At 40.3% G+C, this 19420-nt stretch overlaps 1 protein-coding gene and 1 non-coding gene across 4 annotated transcripts in view; one reads left to right on the top strand and one right to left on the bottom strand.

Annotated features, from left to right (window-relative positions):
• The first annotated feature begins 10285 nt into the window (after positions 1 to 10285).
• LOC120105073 (small nucleolar RNA R71) lies at positions 10286 to 10391 on the top strand. The gene has a single exon (XR_005507468.1). It is a non-coding gene; the product is annotated as a small nucleolar RNA R71 (small nucleolar RNA).
• Positions 10392 to 10997: 606 nt separating this feature from the next.
• The window catches only part of LOC120105068 (uncharacterized), a 33516-nt gene continuing 25093 nt past the window's right edge, over positions 10998 to 19420 (bottom strand). For all 3 annotated transcript variants that reach the window (XM_039117143.2, XM_088706846.1, XM_088706844.1), the window contains one exon: positions 10998 to 11570. In XM_039117143.2, coding sequence (XP_038973071.2) covers positions 11487 to 11570 — 84 coding nt within the window. In that variant the 3' untranslated portion in view covers positions 10998 to 11486. The remainder of the gene's footprint in view (positions 11571 to 19420) is intronic.

Genomic DNA, 19420 nt, shown 5'->3' with positions numbered 1-19420 from the left:
CGCCGAACTCAACAGTAGAGTACTCGGCTTTTAAGTGTGACTTTTGCTTTAAGGATTTCTTTTTTTGTGATTCCCTTTACATTTCAATTCATCATATTTTCTCCCCCTTTTTGTCATCATAGCAAAAAGACAGAAACCATACAAGTATAGAAGCACAAGTGCACAGTCTTGAAAAAGAAATGTCTACTCATTGTATTGATGTTCATTTAAATACAATTGTAAATACATCAGACAAGTGTAAAAACAAATACATCATAAAGTGCTGCACTAGGGTTTCTTGGAGGATGTGGTTTCCGAACTTAGTCTTGTGTGTTTCAAGACCAAGCTGAGCCCCTCTGAGACATTCCCTAGCTGAGCTATGATCTCTGAGGTGGCCCTAGTCTGGATCGAGGTAAGCTCGGTCACACTCTCCTGGAGGGTGTCCAACTTGGAGATCAATGCATTGGCTAACCGCTCTGCACCCTGACTCTGACTGCCTAGATCATGTCGGATGCCGTCTTGCATCTTCCTCGTGTCGTCCTTGACGTCACTCATGTTCCAGTATTGAGCTTGAACTAGGCTTCGCATATTGGATATTTCCTCCTTCAGGTGTGCAGTCATCTCTGTCACGGCTGCCAAGGAGGGAACTACCTTGGTGGAGGGAGCAGTCTGAGGACCTTGGAGCTCCCTCAGCAGGTCATCCCTCAGTTCCCTCACTATTTCCTGCCGCAACTCTCGAAGTTGCTCAGAAGATATCCGAACCTCTAGAGGCTGCTACTGAAAAGGTGGTGCAGTCGAGGGTCCGGCTGAAGCGGATGGGAAAGATGGACCAGAAGTGGAAGAAAAGGTGGGAAGATCTGTATAGTGCTCCTGGTCATGGTCAGGGCTAGGGGAGTGATGAGTGGTAGGGTTAGATGGTGTGGAAGTGGATGGTCTCCGTACCTAGACTCCCTCAACTCTATGAAAGCCCATACGATGGAGAGTCCCCTCACCCATGCGATCTGTGTGACGCAGTGAGCGAGAGGGTTCCCCCTCAGGAATAGGGACATCTAAGTCCCTAAAGATAAGAGTGAATAGCATACCATATAGGAGACTCAACCTAGGTTTATCTAGGGGTTCACAGATATACTTGTAGATGAGTTTAGGGAAGTTGATAGGAGTGTCCTGGAGTATGTGGAACATCAAGGCTAGGTCCCTCTCAGAGATAATGTCAAATCGGCCAGTTTTTGGAAAGAGAGTCCTAGAAATGATACTGAGGAGGAGCCGCATTTCAGCTGAAAGCTGATTTGCAGACACTTCCTCTATAGGGGACTGAGGGGGTCTCTCTAACACTGCCGTAAGGGCCTCAGTCCTATCAAGGGGGTGACTAGGAAAGATCCCTTCCCGGGAGAGATGGAGGACTCGAGCAATGAAGTCCTCCGAGATGAATACAGGGACACCCGCTACGGTTCCCTGGATACCACCACTACTTCGGGCTACAGTCCCATAGAATTTCCTAACTAACCCCGGATAAGTAGGGAGGTCTAAGGAACAGAATAACTCTAACCCTTGAGCCCTGAGACGATGCCCTAGGGTGAACCCTTTCCGGGAGAGGAAGTCAAAGTCGACTTTCCTCCCGGTGGAGACTGCCCTCCCGGCGCACGGACGCGAGGGAACCGACCGAGGCGGGGAAGGAACCGGAGGTGGTGGCCTCGCGGGTTCGTTCTGAGCCTTTGACCGTCGCTCGGCGCCGCTCGCGGAGAGAGGTCTCTTTCGGCTTGGGACAACGGCTTTCCTAGGCATTTTTGACCTAAACACAGGGGAAGGACAAGAAAAATGGAAGAAAACTCGACGGAGATGACCTAAAATGGGTCGGAGACGAGGTCGGAGACGAGGTCGGAGACGGCTTTAGGGCTTTTGAATAGTGGCGGCTGAAAATAGAAGTAAAGAGAAAAACATTCTGCTTAGGGTTAAAAATCGGATTTCCGACCTCGAGTCGACTCCGGTAAGTCGCGAGTCGACTCGACCTCGAGTCGACTCCTAAATATGCGCGAGTCGACTCGCCCACGAGCCGACTCTAAATTCTTTTCGAGTCGACTCGAACTCTGGCACATAACCAAAAAACTTGTTATTTCCATGCCAAAAGAGAGAGTTATGGAACTATCTAAGATTTAAGAACTGATTTGATGATCATAGATAAGAAGTCCTATGTCCAACATAAACTAATCATCAAAATCAATGAATTAGAGGAGAGTATCACTAGAATGGATCAATCACTCCTAACCCTCTTCTAAGCATACAAAATCGATCTTCACTCAAAGATTTTGTGAAGATATCAGCAAGTTGATCATCAGTACAAACAAATTGAAGTGTCACATCACCATTCAGAACATGATCTCTTATGAAGTGATGTCTTATCTCAATGTATTTAGTTCTTGAATGTTGAATTGGATTTTTAGTTAGATTAATGGCACTTGTATTATCACAGTTAATGGGAATTTTATCTTGTTTAATGCCATAATCTTCAAGTTGTTGTTTAATCCACAAGATTTGAGCACAACAACTCCCGGCAGCTACATATTCGGCTTCAGCCGTAGATAGTGCAACCGAGTTTTGTTTCTTGCTAAACCAAGAGATTAAGTTTTCTCCTAAGAATTGACATGACCCGCTGGTGCTTTTTCTATCAAGTTTACAACCAGCGAAGTCTGAATCAGTGTACCCTATTAAGTTTATGCTTGATTCTTTAGAGTACCATAAACCTATGTTTTTTGTTCCTATTAGGTATTTAAAGATTCTCTTAAAAGCAATTAAATATGATTTCTTAGGATTAGATTGATATCTAGCACACATGCACACACTAAACATGATATCAGGTCTACTTGCAGTAAGATATAATAAAGATCTTATCATACCTCTATACATCTTTTGATCTACTGATTTACCTGATTCATCTTTGTCTAGTTTGCATGATGAACTCATGGGTGTGCTGATTGATTTGTTTCCTTCCATATCAAACTTCTTAAGCATCTCCTTGATGTATTTTGCTTGACAGATGAAGATGCCTTCTTTAGATTGTTTGATTTGGAGCCCAAGGAAATAGTTCAGCTCTCCCATCATGCTCATTTCAAATTCACTCTGCATTAAGTCAGCAAATTCTTCACAGAGGCGATTGTTAGTAGCACCGAAAATAATATCATCTACATAAATATGTACTACTAACATATCTTTATTTTTCTTCTTTAAGAACAGTGTTGTATCAACGTTCCCTCTAGAGAATTCATGGTCTAATAGAAATTTGCTAAGTCTTTCATACCATGCTCTAGGAGCTTGTTTCAGACCATAAAGTGCTTTGTTTAGTTTATAAACATGATTGGGGTATTGATGATTTTCAAAACCAGGAGGTTGTTCTATATACACCTCCTCATTAATATACCCATTCAAAAAGGCACTTTTTACATCCATTTGAAATAGTTTGAAGTCTTTAGAGCATGCAAATGCTAGTAACAATCTAATTGCTTCAAATCTAGCTACAGAAGCAAAAGTCTCATCAAAGTCTATGCCTTCTTCTTGATTATATCCCTTTGCTACTAGTCTAGCTTTGTTCCTAATCACGATTTCATTTTCATCAAGTTTATTTTATATATCCATTTAGTTCCTATTATTGAGTATTCAGTGGGTCGTTCAACTAAGTTCCATACTTTGTTTCTAGTAAATTGGTTTAGCTCTTCTTGCATAGCATTTATCCAATTTACATCATTTTCAGCTTCTTCTATGTTTTTAGGTTCAAAGTGTGAGACAAATGCTAGATGATTATTTAAGTTCCTAAGAGATGCTCTAGTTCTAACAGGTTGAGATGGATCATCTAAAATTAATTCCTTAGGATGACCATGAGCATACCTCCAAGCTTTAGTAAGCCCATGATCAACAATTACGTCTCGGCTTGTTGAAGTTTCTCCAATTTGCTTCGGTTCATCCTCTTGTAATATCATCTCATCTATCTTTTTCTCAAGTATTTCTGCATCATCATCAAGAGCTACTTTCTTGCTAGAAGAGATATCATTAGTATCATTAAAAACAACATGTATAGACTCTTCAATAACAAGAGTTCTTTTGTTAAAGACTCTATAAGCTTTACTTGATGTAGAATATCCCAAAAAAATACCTTCATCAGATTTAGAATCAAATTTACCTAAGTTATCTTTGTCATTATTATGAATGAAACACCTACATCCAAAAACATGAAAATAGTTTACTTTGGACTTTCTATCTCTTCAAAGTTCATAAGGTATTTTCTTTATAATTGGTCTCAATAAAACTCTATTTAATATATGACATGATGTATTAATGGCTTCTCCCCAAAAATACTTAGGGAGGTTACTTTCACACAACATGGTTCTAGCCATTTCCTCTAGGATTCTATTCTTTCTTTCTACAACTCCATTTTGTTGTGGTGTCCTAGGTGCAGAGAAATTATGAGTTATTCCCTTTTTACTACAGAATTCATCAAATAGATGATTTTCAAATTCCGTTCCATGATCACTCCTAATAGCTATAACTGAAGCATTTCTTGAATTAGTAACTTCCTTATGAAATTTCTTAAATACTGAAAATGCTTCATCTTTATGAGCTAAGAACATGAGCCATGTGTATCTAGAAAAATCATCTACAATGACAATGCCATACTTGTTTCCACCAAGACTTGTGGTTCTAGTTGGTCCAAATAGATCCATGTGAAGTAGTTCAAGGGGTCTAGCAGTAGAGACACAATTTATGGATTTAAAGGAACTTCTAGATTGTTTGCCATATTGACATGCTTCACAAATTTTATTTTTCTCAAATTTTAGTTTTGGCAAACCTATTATAGAATCTCTTTTAACTAGTTTTGATATTGTATTCATACTTGATCGATTATTTCAATTTTGAAAATAAACCACGCAATAGCACGTATCCTGTAGGATAGTGATTACGGGTGTCGGTCCACAGGGATTGGAGACAAGTTATTTTTCCTAATTAAATGATTACTTCAAAGGGGATAAGCTAGAGTAAATGATAAAAACTAAGAATTAATATGGGTGTAGTAGTATGAATTATCTATGGAGAGAGGTGTTTAGGGCTAGAATCCACCGATGGATTCGTAATTGTGATGCTTTCAATGACTTAGATGCGTGTATGATCTGATTGCTCTTAACTACAAGTTAGGGCAATTATACAAAAAGCTGAAATCTAACCCACAGTATGAGTCATCTAAGCCTGGCACAAACCATCTTTTCTAAGGATAGGCATGGTCTGTCCTATTTAGCATGATTCATCTGAGGATTAATTTTTCAAAGATAAATCCGATAGTTGCATAGCAATCTCTTCCAAACCACAGGTATTGGATTCAATTTCGATAAACTAGATTAATTCATGCAAAGACTTTCTACAAGATAAACATCTTACATAAATTAAACAAGACATTTTAAGATCATAATTTCATCGAGTATGCAACTGTCTTACAACGCTAAAAATCAAAGAAATGCAACACAAATACTCATCCATGGCTTCATCAAACCCCTAAACCGAGGCTTAGCTGCTCATGGTGGCCGGAAGTCCTCCCATCTTCATCTCCCTCTCGGCTTTCTTCTTCTTTTCACTGAAACAGGGGGTCTCCCCTGTTTTTCTTTTGAACCGATCCGAGCTCCTCTCCCCCCCCTCTTCTTCTGATGGACACCCTATTTATAGGCAAGTGAGGATGCTTGGGATTCCGGAAGGGGCGTACTCGGAGGCTTGACTGTGGCACGTTCCATGGAGCTTGGGTGCGATGATGGGAGGAGCGGATCCATGGGAGAGGGGCTGAGACCTTTGATTCGGATGAAGGTCTGGCCGCGGGATCTCGGGAAGACACCATTCACGGACGCGTGATGTTGGAGCTTGATCCGTGGAGGGGGTGATTCACGGGAAGAAGATGAATACGGACGAGATCTTGGGCTGCTTCATAGGCTGCTGGCAGTGGGATTGCTTGGATGCTGTGAGGAGGTGATGACCCGTGGGCTGGTGGGAGGAGCCGATCACGGCCACGGTGGAAGCTTGGATCACGGCTTGACTTCGAAAGGGAGGAGATGCGCTGAAGATGGAAGATGCCACGGGATGATTCGGGCGTTGATCATGAAAGATGCTTGATGGGCGTTGGTAGATCGCTGGAAATCACGCTTGCTCGGATGCGGTTGGGATGCTTGCAGCGCGTGAAGAACGCGGGCGTTGCTGGCGCGGCTGAAGAAGCTGGGAGGAGGGCGGAAGAAGGGCCGGAGGATCTGGTCGCGGGATCGTCGGGAGGGGAAGAAGATAAACAGTGAAATGCATTTTTAGTTTTTTTTTTTTTTTTGTTTTTCCTAACACTGTTCATATGAACAGTGTTTTTCACGGGACACTGTTCATATGAACAGTGAATCATGGATATTCAATTATTATTATTATTATTATTATTGTTTTAAAATTATAAATTTTATATGAAGGTAGGAAAGGAATTGGTTGGGAATTGGCTTTGGATTTGAGGTGGGTCATGATCGTTGATTTGCTTGAAATTGTTCTCGAGCCCAATGTTATTTATATTTAATTCTTGCTGAGCTGCTTCAGATCGAACTTGACTAGACAAGACTAAAAACCGGACCGTGACCTAATAAAAAGGGTTAATCAAACCTTTGCCCCATACATAATTAATTATAACTTTCAATCGAATCAGGACCAAAACCCATTTAATTATAAGCTTAGCTTGATTACAACTCTATCAGGTTACCAAATCGGGTCAACACAATCTCCTCCTTATATGTTTTTATGAAATTTTCATGAAAGATTGCAAACAAGAGAGAGACAAGTTCAGAATCTAGTTTAAGAGAATAATTACCATATTTTAAACTTACTTCAATGTTTGTTCAATTTCATGGTAAAATATGTATTTATCAGTTTAAAAATATTGATAAGTGCTATAGAAAGGTAACTAAATTATAAATTATTAAGCACTTATCACACCCCCAAACCTATATTTTGCTAGTCCTCGAGCAAAATAAAATTAGAAAAGAAAAACTCTAACTCACTTTCGCAGGCATCGCGATTGCATTTACCATATGCAACAAGGCTTTAAACCCCTAGGTTACCCTAGTGGACGAGTTATAGTCTCGTGAGGGTTTCCAGTGAAGATACCCACAAACTTCTAAAATTTTATTATTATTATTATTATTATTATTATTATTTATTTTTTTATAGTTATTATTATTTTTATTTTTATTTTTTATTATATATATATATATATTTAGATCGATTGATCTATGAAGTGAAAATCAAATTCCAAATGCATACTAGCTAAGATTTCCAAAAACTCTTTTTTTTATTATTATTATTATTTAAGATATATAAATGATAAGAATTTCAAAGCACACACGGTTTTATTTACTAAGTCAGCCCAAATTCTAGGTTAGTATGCAATCTAAGTTAAAGTCATTAAGTTTTCTTTTAGGGAGTTGTAAGACTTATTTATACTGGAGTGCTCGGTGAAATCTGGACCGTACACAAGCTAAGGGTTCGGATCTCCAAAATATTGTTAATACTAGTAGTTTCCAAGGATTGGTCGAAAAGACCTACTCACTGATTCAAAATCATCTTATCTGCAGGATTTCGAGAGTTGTGGATGTTTACTTTAGTACCTCACGGGCTTTATCTGTAATATTCCAGTTTACTCGAATTTTTACAACGACGGCTTTCACACTATTGTCTTTTCGGTCAATACAACATTTTTTTTTCTTTTTTTTTCTTTTCTTTTTTTTAAGAAAGATATATAAATTGTGCACTTTTACTCTTGTGGTGATTTCTCCGTGTAACGAGCAATCAGTCGACAACTCTCACACCAGTTGGCATAAGGTGTCGGGCATCAAGACTCCCCTACGGACTTATGCTCGGAGTCCTCATCACAAGCCCACTTGATCTTTGACAATAGGTAGCCCTTTTCGATGTTCCTGACTAAATCCATTTTTATTGATATTTTTTTTTTTTGGATTAGATAAGTATGATTCATCAGGGTCCAAGGTTGCTACCATACTCTCAACATAATGTCGAGCCTAGACCTTAGAAGAGTCGGCCAGTGTGTAGTGAAATTCCAAAGTATTAATTAGCTTACAACTCCCTAAGAGAGACTTAATAAAAAGAACTTAAATTTGTATTACTTCCCACTAGTCATTGGGCTTTTTAGATTTTATATACCTTGTGTGTTTATCATTCTCGCATAAATGTATATAAATTAGGGTTTTTTTTAACAAAAACCTTTTTTTTAATTATTTTATAAAAAAATGAAAATAAACACATTTTTTTTAAAAAAAAATATTTTTATTTTTTTCTTTTTTTAAAAAAAATGATTTTTTATTATTATTATTTATTTTTTTTATTTATTATTATTATTATTATTATTTTGGATGAAAATCAAGATGAATACCCCCAAACCTAAACCTAACATTGTCCTCAATGTTAAGAAATAATCTAAGAGAATTGGGTTGCCTCCCAACAAGCGCTAAGTTTATTGTCTTCAGCCAGACACAGTCAGGTAGTTTTTGCATCTCCTTTTATGGGTTCATCTATTTTGTCTATCATAAAACACTCAACTTTCCTCGCGGGTTGGTCGTCTGCATTGAACACATTTAATTTTACCTTCATGTTCCCAAATGATATATTCATTACCCCCGTTCTACAATTTATGCACGCATTGGCTGTTGCTAAAAAGGGGCGCCCAAGGATCACGGGGATTTGTTTCTTAGGATTAGGTTCATGTTCCATATCAAGGACAATGAAATCTACTGGAAAATAGAATTTGTCTACCTTGACAAGAACATCTTCAATTATCCCACGTGGTGTTTTTACAGATCGATCAGCCAATTGAAGGGATACCGAGGTTGGTTTTAACTCACCTAACCCAAGTTTCTCATAAACTGAATAAGGTAAAAGGTTGACACTTGCCCCTAGATCTAAGAGTGCTCGATCAATGAAATTATTTCCTAAGACACAGGAGATGGTGGGAGCACCAGGATCTTTGAATTTCGGAGGGGTGTTGTGTTGGAGAATAGAACTCACTTGATCAGTTAAGAAGACCTTTTTAGGCACATGTGTCCTAGATTTTCGCTTTTGTGTACAAAGGTCTTTGAGGAATTTGGCATAGGAGGGAACTTGTCTAATAGCATCAAGAAGCGGAAGGTTGATTTTCACTTGTTTGAAAACCTCCATTATTTCCTCTAGTGAAGTTCCTTTTTTGCCAAAGGGAGAGGGTGAATTAAGAGCTTCAGGATATGGGGCCTTTGGGATATGAGTTTTGGCAGAAGGTGGACTAGGTGAAGAAGAAGAAGAAGGTTTTTCATTTGACACATTTCTATCCTCTTCTTCATCTTCCTTATTGTTGTCCTCCCCAATCTTATTGTTTACTACACGTCCACTCCTTAGGGTAGTCAAAGCATTGGCTTGTTCATGATGAATTGCATTTAGTTGATTTTCTTGAGCCATGTATTGTCCCCTAGGATTACTTAGTAGTTGGCTTGGAAGCTTTCCTTCCTCTCGCTTGTTTAGTGCATTAGCTAGTTGACCCATTTGGGATTCTAGCTTGGCGATTGATTGAGTATGAGAGTGCACTAATTGTGTAATGGTTTCCAAACCTTGAAGGGCGTTCAACACTTTCTCCTCAAAGGCTGTGTTTCTTTGGGGTGGAGGAGGAGTGTGTTGAAATTGAGTCGAGGGACGGTAGAGATGAATATTTTGTGGGGTTTGAAAATTCTGAGGGTTTGGAAAGTTTTGGAAATAATGTTGGGCAGTATTCGAAGCTTGCTGCTTCCAAAAAAAGTTTGGATGATTTCGCCATCCCGGGTTATATGTATTGGAAAATGGGTCATTACCCGGTCTAGGCAGTGTTTTAGCAGCATTGATGTGTTCTTGCACGAGTTCGGAGAATTGGGGCGCTGAAGGGCACTCATGAATAGGGTGGGATGAGCTAGAACAAATAGTACACACTTGTGCTTGGGAAGAGTTCATGTAATGCCCACCTATCATCAGTTGGTCAATCTTATGGGACAATGCATCTACCTTGCTAGACAGGTCCATAGAATGACTTATTTCACAAATGGTCCCTTTTCTTTGAGAACTCGGGGGTGCTTGACGAGAACATGAAGCATGGTGGAGGGAGTTTTCATTTAGATTTTCAAATAATTTCCATGCTTCATGCTCATTTTGAAGCATGAATGTCCCCCCACATGCGGCATCAATCATCTGACGGTTTCGTTCAGTCAATCCGTCATAGAAGCATTGCACTAGCTGCCACTTAGGTATTTGATGATGTGGACATTTACGGATTAGGTCCCAAAATCTCTCCCAAGTTTCATGAAATTCTTCTCCCTCAGTTTGGGAGAAGCTTGTGATAGCACGTCTAAACTGGTTCGTTCTTCCTATGGGAAAGTATTTTTTAAGGAATTCTTGTTGCATTTGATCCCAAGAACGAATTGAGTTAGCTTCTAAAGAATTCAGCCATTGTTTGGCTCTATCTTTAAGGGAAAAGGGGAATAACCTAAGTTTCAGGGCATCATCAGTGAAGTTCTGAATCTTGACAGTGGTGCAAATCTCAAGAAATTCATCTAAATGTTTGTAGGGGTCTTCGTTGGTGAGCCCATAAAAAGATGGGAGCATTTGGATCACACTAGACTTTATTTCATATTGTACAGCTGCTACCTCAGGTAATCGAATGCAAGATGGGGAAGTGTAAATAGTGGGAGTAAAGTACTCCCTCAGGAGTTTGGGTTGTTCTTCAGCCATCTTAAGAGGTGGGGATGATCCTAATGTTTTGATCTTAGCTCGAATGTTCCTAAGGGTTCGTTCTATTTCAGGGTCAAAAGGTAATAGGTTTTGTACTCTAGAACGACTACCGTGCATACACTAGTACTCGATCAATCAAGCATGCAATAAAAGAGAAAAGCATATCAATCCTAGTCTTTGTCCTAAAATCACTAGATAGCTCCTAACTGGTTTGAAGAGGGCACCTAAGCCTCCAATCCGGTCTAATGAACCGAGTTGACCAGGTAAGCTCCCAGGTAAGTGGAGGGGTCACGATGCGTTCGCAAAGGTCCCACTTAAAACCCACTTGCCTCGAACAGATGAACTGTCTCCCTTATAGGGACAAAGCTTGCCTAGACATCAACTAAGCCACAGAGCGAAATTGGTGCAACCTTCGGTGATCTTCGTCCTATTGAGCTCGAATGTCCCTAGGAGCCAACGTCTAATTGATTTTAATTAAAGATGACACTATGTGAGATTGAGTTCACCTAAGTTGGGCAAGAGTCCGGTGATGAAATCCGGCTCTTATCTTGTTGGGGTGACTGCCCTTACTATGTGCAAATTGATTTGTGTATGTGTATCAAGCATGCATTCACAATTTTGCTATAATTAAAATCAAACAATCACCACAAAATTTCAAACCAATAATTAATTTAAATAAGAAAAGTTTAGAGGTTACCAAAGGGAATTTTCCCAGCAATTTAATTTTTTTTTTTGCAAACCTCTACAGCATTTCTTTTCCGGCAGTTCTCCTTTTGATCATCCCAGATTTTTTTCCTCGATTCCTGATCAAATAATATATAAAAAAAATAAATAAAAATTAGTAAGGGAGAAAAAGAAGATAAGAAAAGTAACAATAATAGAAAAAAAGAATTTTAAGAAATTTTTTTTAATTTTTAAATAAATTTTTTTTTAGTAGAAAAATAACTATCCTAGCAATCCCCGGCAACGGCGCCAAAAATTGATCGGTTATTTCAATTTTGAAAATAAACCACGCAATAGCACGTATCCTGTAGGATAGTGATTACGGGTGTCGGTCCACAGGGATTGGAGACAAGTTATTTTTCCTAATTAAATGATTACTTCAAAGGGGATAAGCTAGAGTAAATGATAAAAACTAAGAATTAATATGGGTGTAGTAGTATGAATTATCTATGGAGAGAGGTGTTTAGGGCTAGAATCCACCGATGGATTCGTAATTGTGATGCTTTCAATGACTTAGATGCGTGTATGATCTGATTGCTCTTAACTACAAGTTAGGGCAATTATACAAAAAGCTGAAATCTAACCCACAGTATGAGTCATCTAAGCCTGGCACAAACCATCTTTTCTAAGGATAGGCATGGTCTGTCCTATTTAGCATGATTCATCTGAGGATTAATTTTTCAAAGATAAATCCGATAGTTGCATAGCAATCTCTTCCAAACCACAGGTATTGGATTCAATTTCGATAAACTAGATTAATTCATGCAAAGACTTTCTACAAGATAAACATCTTACATAAATTAAACAAGACATTTTAAGATCATAATTTCATCGAGTATGCAACTGTCTTACAACGCTAAAAATCAAAGAAATGCAACACAAATACTCATCCATGGCTTCATCAAACCCCTAAACCGAGGCTTAGCTGCTCATGGTGGCCGGAAGTCCTCCCATCTTCATCTCCCTCTCGGCTTTCTTCTTCTTTTCACTGAAACAGGGGGTCTCCCCTGTTTTTCTTTTGAACCGATCCGAGCTCCTCTCCCCCCCCTCTTCTTCTGATGGACACCCTATTTATAGGCAAGTGAGGATGCTTGGGATTCCGGAAGGGGCGTACTCGGAGGCTTGACTGTGGCACGTTCCATGGAGCTTGGGTGCGATGATGGGAGGAGCGGATCCATGGGAGAGGGGCTGAGACCTTTGATTCGGATGAAGGTCTGGCCGCGGGATCTCGGGAAGACACCATTCACGGACGCGTGATGTTGGAGCTTGATCCGTGGAGGGGGTGATTCACGGGAAGAAGATGAATACGGACGGGATCTTGGGCTGCTTCATAGGCTGCTGGCAGTGGGATTGCTTGGATGCTGTGAGGAGGTGATGACCCGTGGGCTGGTGGGAGGAGCCGATCACGGCCACGGTGGAAGCTTGGATCACGGCTTGACTTCGAAAGGGAGGAGATGCGCTGAAGATGGAAGATGCCACGGGATGATTCGGGCGTTGATCATGAAAGATGCTTGATGGGCGTTGGTAGATCGCTGGAAATCACGCTTGCTCGGATGCGGTTGGGATGCTTGCAGCGCGTGAAGAACGCGGGCGTTGCTGGCGCGGCTGAAGAAGCTGGGAGGAGGGCGGAAGAAGGGCCGGAGGATCTGGTCGCGGGATCGTCGGGAGGGGAAGAAGATAAACAGTGAAATGCATTTTTAGTTTTTTTTTTTTTTTGTTTTTCCTAACACTGTTCATATGAACAGTGTTTTTCACGGGACACTGTTCATATGAACAGTGAATCATGGATATTCAATTATTATTATTATTATTATTTTTGTTTTAAAATTATAAATTTTATATGAAGGTAGGAAAGGAATTGGTTGGGAATTGGCTTTGGATTTGAGGTGGGTCATGATCGTTGATTTGCTTGAAATTGTTCTCGAGCCCAATGTTATTTACATTTAATTCTTGCTGAGCTGCTTCAGATCGAACTCGACCAGACAAGACTAAAAACCGGACCGTGACCTAATAAAAAGGGTTAATCAAACCTTTGCCCCATACATAATTAATTATAACTTTCAATCGAATCAGGACCAAAACCCATTTAATTATAAGCTTAGCTTGATTACAACTCTATCAGGTTACCAAATCGGGTCAACACAATCTCCTCCTTATATGTTTTTATGAAATTTTCATGAAAGATTGCAAACAAGAGAGAGACAAGTTCAGAATCTAGTTTAAGAGAATAATTACCATATTTTAAACTTACTTCAATGTTTGTTCAATTTCATGGTAAAATATGTATTTATCAGTTTAAAAATATTGATAAGTGCTATGGAAAGGTAACTAAATTATAAATTATTAAGCACTTATCAATACTTGCATGACCTAACTTACGGTGCCATAACCAACTTGCATCATTAACCTTAGTATCACTAGCTACTAAGCAAGGGTTATTTTTGGCAAGATTTTTAAGATCTACTACGTACACATTGCCACGTCTTATTCCTTTGAATACTAAGCTATTGTCAATTGAGTTGGTTATGATGCAAAGAGTTGGCTTAAACAGAACATCAAAACCTCTATCACATAATTGACTTATGCAAAGTAAGTTATGCTTAAGACCATCTACAAATCGTACATTATCAACAAAGGTTGAAGAGGTGATTTGTACTTTACCTATACTAACAATGTGATCTTGGTTATTGTCTCCAAATGTCACAGCACCTCCCTTTTTAGGCTCTAGGGTGAAGAATTGCTCCTTGTCACCCGTCATGTGTCTTGAGCAGCCACTATCTAAGTACCAACAGTTTTTGTTGACTTTGACTGCAAGACACTCCTACACAAGGAAATCATACAATTTTAGGTACCCAAGTTTTCTTGGGTCCTTCAAGATTAGTAATGTTGGTTCCTTTTGGAACCCAAATCTTTTTAATTTTTCTTTTAGCTTCTACTTTCCTATGGTCACACACATTAGCTTTATGTCCTACTTTTTCACAGAAAAATCAGGTTATATTCTTAGTTTTACTTTTCCCTGCTTTCACAAAAAAAGTTTTTAAGGAGCTTTTGCTTATTCTTAGGTTTATACCCTAAACCAGCTCTATTAAATACAGCTCGTTGATTATTAAGTATCATTTCCAATTTTTCAGAGCTATATGTAAACTTTTCAACAATAGGTTTGTATTTTTCAAGTTCTTTTATTAGCTTTTGTTTTTCTGTTTTCAGTATGTTTAAGTCTTTTGTGAGATTATCTTTTATAATTTGTTTACCATTTTTAAGTTCTGAAATTTTCTTGGTTAGTTTTTCGTTATCTTTAATTAAGGTATTAGTTTTTTGAATTAATATTTGGTTGTTTGTTTTAAGTTCTAAATTTTCTTTAATGATAAAATCCTTGTCCTTAATTAATTTATCGTATTTATGGAAGTGAGATTGATTAGTTAGTTTTAGTTCTTTATTCTTAAGATTTATTGTCTTATATTCATTCATTAGTTCATTAAATGCATCATACAATTCATCAAAGGTAAAATCTAAATGCGTTTCAGATGTTACCTCATTTTCATTCGCCATAAAACAAACGTTGGCCTTTTCCTCTTGTTCCTCATCCGATGATGATGTTGATGAATCGGAGTCCGTCAAAGTGGAGACGAGGACTTTCTTTTTTTTATATTTGCTGCCCTTCTTCAGCAAGGGACAGTCAACTCTGAAATGTCCCGGCTTCTTGCATTCATAGCATCCGATTCCTTCATTTTCCCTTTTCTTACCTTTATCCTTGTTGTAGAAACTTGAGGGACCTCTCCTCTGATGAAAGGACTTCTTCCGGTTGATGAATTTTCTAAACTTTCGCACGAGAAGAGCCTCATCATCGTCTTCCTCATTATCTTCTTCTTCGCTGCTGCTACTGCAAGATAGATCCATGTTAGAAGAAGTAGATTTGAAGGCTATTACCTTTTTCTTATGAGAGGATTCTTCTTCGCTGTGTTATTTCATTGTGAGCTCATGCGTCATCAGGGATCCAAGAAGCTCCTCAAGTGACAGCTTGTTCAAGTCCTTGGCTTCTTGGATTGCCGTTACCTTGGCTTCCCATGACCTTGGCAAACATCGAAGAATTTTTCTGACAAGGTCACTGTTAGTATAACTTTTGCCAAGGCTTTTTAGGCCATTGATAATATCAGTAAATCTAGTAAACATGCAAGTGATAGTTTCATTAGATTCCATCTTAAATAATTCATATTTATGAACTAGTATGTTTATTTTAGATTCTTTTATTTGATTCGTGCCCTCGTGGGTCACTTCAAGTCTATCTCATATCTCTTTTGCAGAATTGCAAGTAGAGACTCTATTGAATTCATTACGGTCTAAGGCACAATAAAGTACATTCATTGCTTTGGCAATTAGTTGTACCTTCCTTCTATCATCATCATCCCAATCTTTTTTAAGTTTGGGTATAGTAATATCATGTACAAAAATCGAAAGAATGTATGGTTTATTAACTATGGTGCTCCAAATCTCATAGTCTTGTGTTTGAATAAATATTCTCATCCTAGCCTTCCAATAGGTGTAGTCGGTTCCATTGAAGAATGGAGGTCTATGGGTGGATTGCCCCTCAATAAGAGAAGATCCAAATGGGGTTGTCATTTTGATCTTTTACTCTTTTAATATAAGAGTTCCGGCTCTGATACCACTTGTTGCCCAAGAAGACAACCCAAGAGGGGGGGTGAATTGGGTTATGACTTAAATCTCGACCAATTAAAAAACTATGTTTAATGATTAACTAATTCTATTTCAAGTATTCAGGTTAAGCAATTTAAATGCAGTGAATGAGTAGAGAAAGTGTAAGAGACAAAGCAGCAACCAACACAAACACAAGCAGTTTTATAGTGGTTCGGAGCTAACCCTTGCTCCTACGTCCACTCCCCAAGCTACACTTGGGAGTTCACTATAATCCCTTGGATTACAGCCGGTTGTTTTACAAGCTCACAACCCAACTTGTTGTTTTACGAGATCACAACGAACTCGGTCGGTTTTCACAAGCTCACCGATTAGAACCATCCGATTGTTTTTCCGGGATCACAATCGAACCCTTACACCGTTGGTTTTACCCTCGGCTCACCAACAAACCTTACAACCCTTGATTCAATCCTCTGATTGAATCAAGTAAGAAAATAGTTTGGAAAAATTACACGAAAAGCTTATTAATAAGCAAATATTAAACAATATTAAAAGAGTGAAGTTAGAAGCCCTCAAACAAATTTTGAAAGTGGAAGAAGGGGCTTCTCGAATTCAGAGTCTCCTCTTTGAATGCGCTAAAGACTTGATGTCAGAAGGAGAGCCTTGAATGCGAAGGAAAGAGAATATAGGATGGAGTTCAATACGCTTCTTCCTTCTTTCCCTTGTATTTACTCTTGAGAGCCTTTGGTAGGTGGAAATCACTTTTTCTTTGAATGAAATCTCTCTCTTAATGTCTATTACTGTTCACTCTGGCTATTTAAGCAGTCCACTTTGTAAACTAGCCGTTAGACACCAATTTGTGGCCGTTCTGCACAATCTGCAACTCCTGACAATGTGTCCGTTGGGATCGGAGTCGACTCGCTCGATCTGGAGTCGACTCGGCTGTTGCTGGAGTCGACTCATGCTTCACTGGAGACGACTCGCCCACTGTTCAGGATTTGAATTAAAGTGCTGTCCCGTTCTGGAGTCGACTCGGCCAAACTTGGAGTCGACTCGCCAGTATCCGGAGATGACTCGGCCCTCTGGAGACGACTCGTTCTCAGGATTCCAGAGATCTATTTTTCTATATTTCTTTCTCGAGTCGACTCGAATTATCTTGGAGTCGACTCGGCCCTCAGAACCCAAAAACTGATCTTCTGTCTTTGGAGTTGAACTGCCTCGGAGTCGACTCGGATCGTCTTGGAGTCGACTCGGCTCTCAAAGCCCGAAGTTGGTTCTCTGACTATTGGTCTTGCTTTCCTATGAGAGTCGACACTTGCTTGTTTAGGAGTCGACTTCCCAACCGTTGGAGTCGACTCGAATTCTTCTGGAGTCGACTCCATAATAGGGTCTAGAAACGACTTCTCTATCTTTCGGTCTGTTATTCCTTGGAGTCGACTCGGAACTGTCGGGAGTCGACTCAGTAAGCATCGGAGTCGACTCGAAGCCGTTGGAGTCGACTCGGTGACAGGGTCTGAGATTCATCTTTCTGTCCTGCTGTTTGTTCTCAGTCGGAGTCGACTCGCAGTGTGCCGGAGTCGACTCGAGCCTGTGCCAGAACATCTGAAACACTTGGAGTCGACTCGTAATCCTCCGGAGTCAACTCGAGTTTCAGCCTTTGACTCAAGCTGATTTTCACATGCACTCAAAAGAAGATTCTCACAAATTTTGCCTGAGATACTAGATTGAATTCATTAGTATTACATAAAATATACTCAAATGCTTTGGTCTCATCAAAATCAAATTGGGGTATTATCAATCACTCCACAGGTATTTTGGGTAAAAACCAAAAAATAGCCGTTTGGAAACGGCTATTTTCTTCCCCCTGCCAGACGGGTCGTGCCTGGCACGGCCCGTAACGGTGGCACGGCCCGTAACGGTGGCACGGCCCGTTTGGACCCGTTACGGGCCGTGCCAGGCACGGCCCATTTCGCGGCCCGTGATGGGCCGTGCCAGGCACGGCCCATCTCGTGCCCGGGCCCGGCACGGCCTGCCACCCCACGGGCCTAGGGCCGGGCTGTTGGCAGCGACCCGCACCGGAACCCACTCACACCGGCACTGCCCACCAACGTCGGAAAACAAAGAGAGAATAACTCTCTCGCTCCCTCGACACCGGACTCAAGGATCACCTCTTCGCTTATCCGTACGAAGGGCAAAAGATTACCCTGGTATCAGTAAGGGTAAAGCACTTGAGCACCGCAGCGGATTATCAAACACAAAAGAAGAAGGAAGAAGAAGATAGCAAAGCAAACACAAAGATGTAACGAGGTTCGCCTACAAATAGCCTACGTCCTCCACCGCTCCAAATCTCAACTAAGATGAATAGATTACAGAGATGGCACACACCCGAACGATCACACGAGATCGCTCTACAAGAGATTCACACAGAATTCCCTTTGCACAAGAAGTAGGATCCCAATCCTCTTCTTCTCTAGAACCCTAGCCTCACAAACAAGAGTCTCTCTCAAATATACGGCCAATCACTCTACCCTAGGGCTCTCATGAGTCCTATATATAGTCTCAAGACCTTCAGATGATCATAGCCGTCGAAACGCCACCAAAAACACCAAAAGAAAATCGTCCGTACGATTTTTCGCGAGCCCGAGTCGACTCGGCTGTGGTTCGAGTCGACTCTGGCACGTCTGGACAAAACTGGCACGATCTAGAGTCGACTCGACTGTAGCTCAAGTCGACTCGACGATGCTTCGAGTCGACTCGACTATAGCTCGAGTCGACTCTGACAGTCCAGACAGAAACATGGTTTTTCGGCCTTTCTTCTCCTGGGTCGACTCGACGGACCTCGAGTCGACTCGACTGTTCCCGAGTCGACTCGACTGAAGCTCGAGTCGACTCCGACAGTCCGCCAGACAGAAAACTATGCAGAATTGATTTTCCTTCAATTCTCTTCATCACCAAAGGTCTCCACATACCCCAACAATCTCCCACTTGGAGACCTTGGGTATATCCTCTTGTTACTTGGCTCTCCTCTGTGCTCCCACTGAAACTAAATCATCCTAGTGAAATAGGTACGATGCCTCCTCAACGTCTTCAAGCATGAAGACCAGCAGAAGCTGAACAACTCCTCAGCTTCTCCACCGTGACGACCTTCGTCAACATATCTGCAGGATTCTGACTTGTATGAATCTTCTCCAACTTGACGAGTCCCTGCTCGAGCAATGACCTCACGAAGTGGTACCGTATGTCAATATGCTTCGTCCTTGAATGGAAAGCTGAATTCTTT

Source organism: Phoenix dactylifera, chromosome 11 (assembly GCF_051530095.1).
Source record: "Phoenix dactylifera cultivar Ajwa chromosome 11, Ajwa_hap1_PhDact_Kaust_v1.1, whole genome shotgun sequence".
NCBI lineage: Eukaryota > Viridiplantae > Streptophyta > Magnoliopsida > Arecales > Arecaceae > Phoenix > Phoenix dactylifera.
The sequence above is the reverse complement of the archived record's forward strand: the minus strand, read 5'-3'. Positions and strand labels throughout refer to the sequence as shown.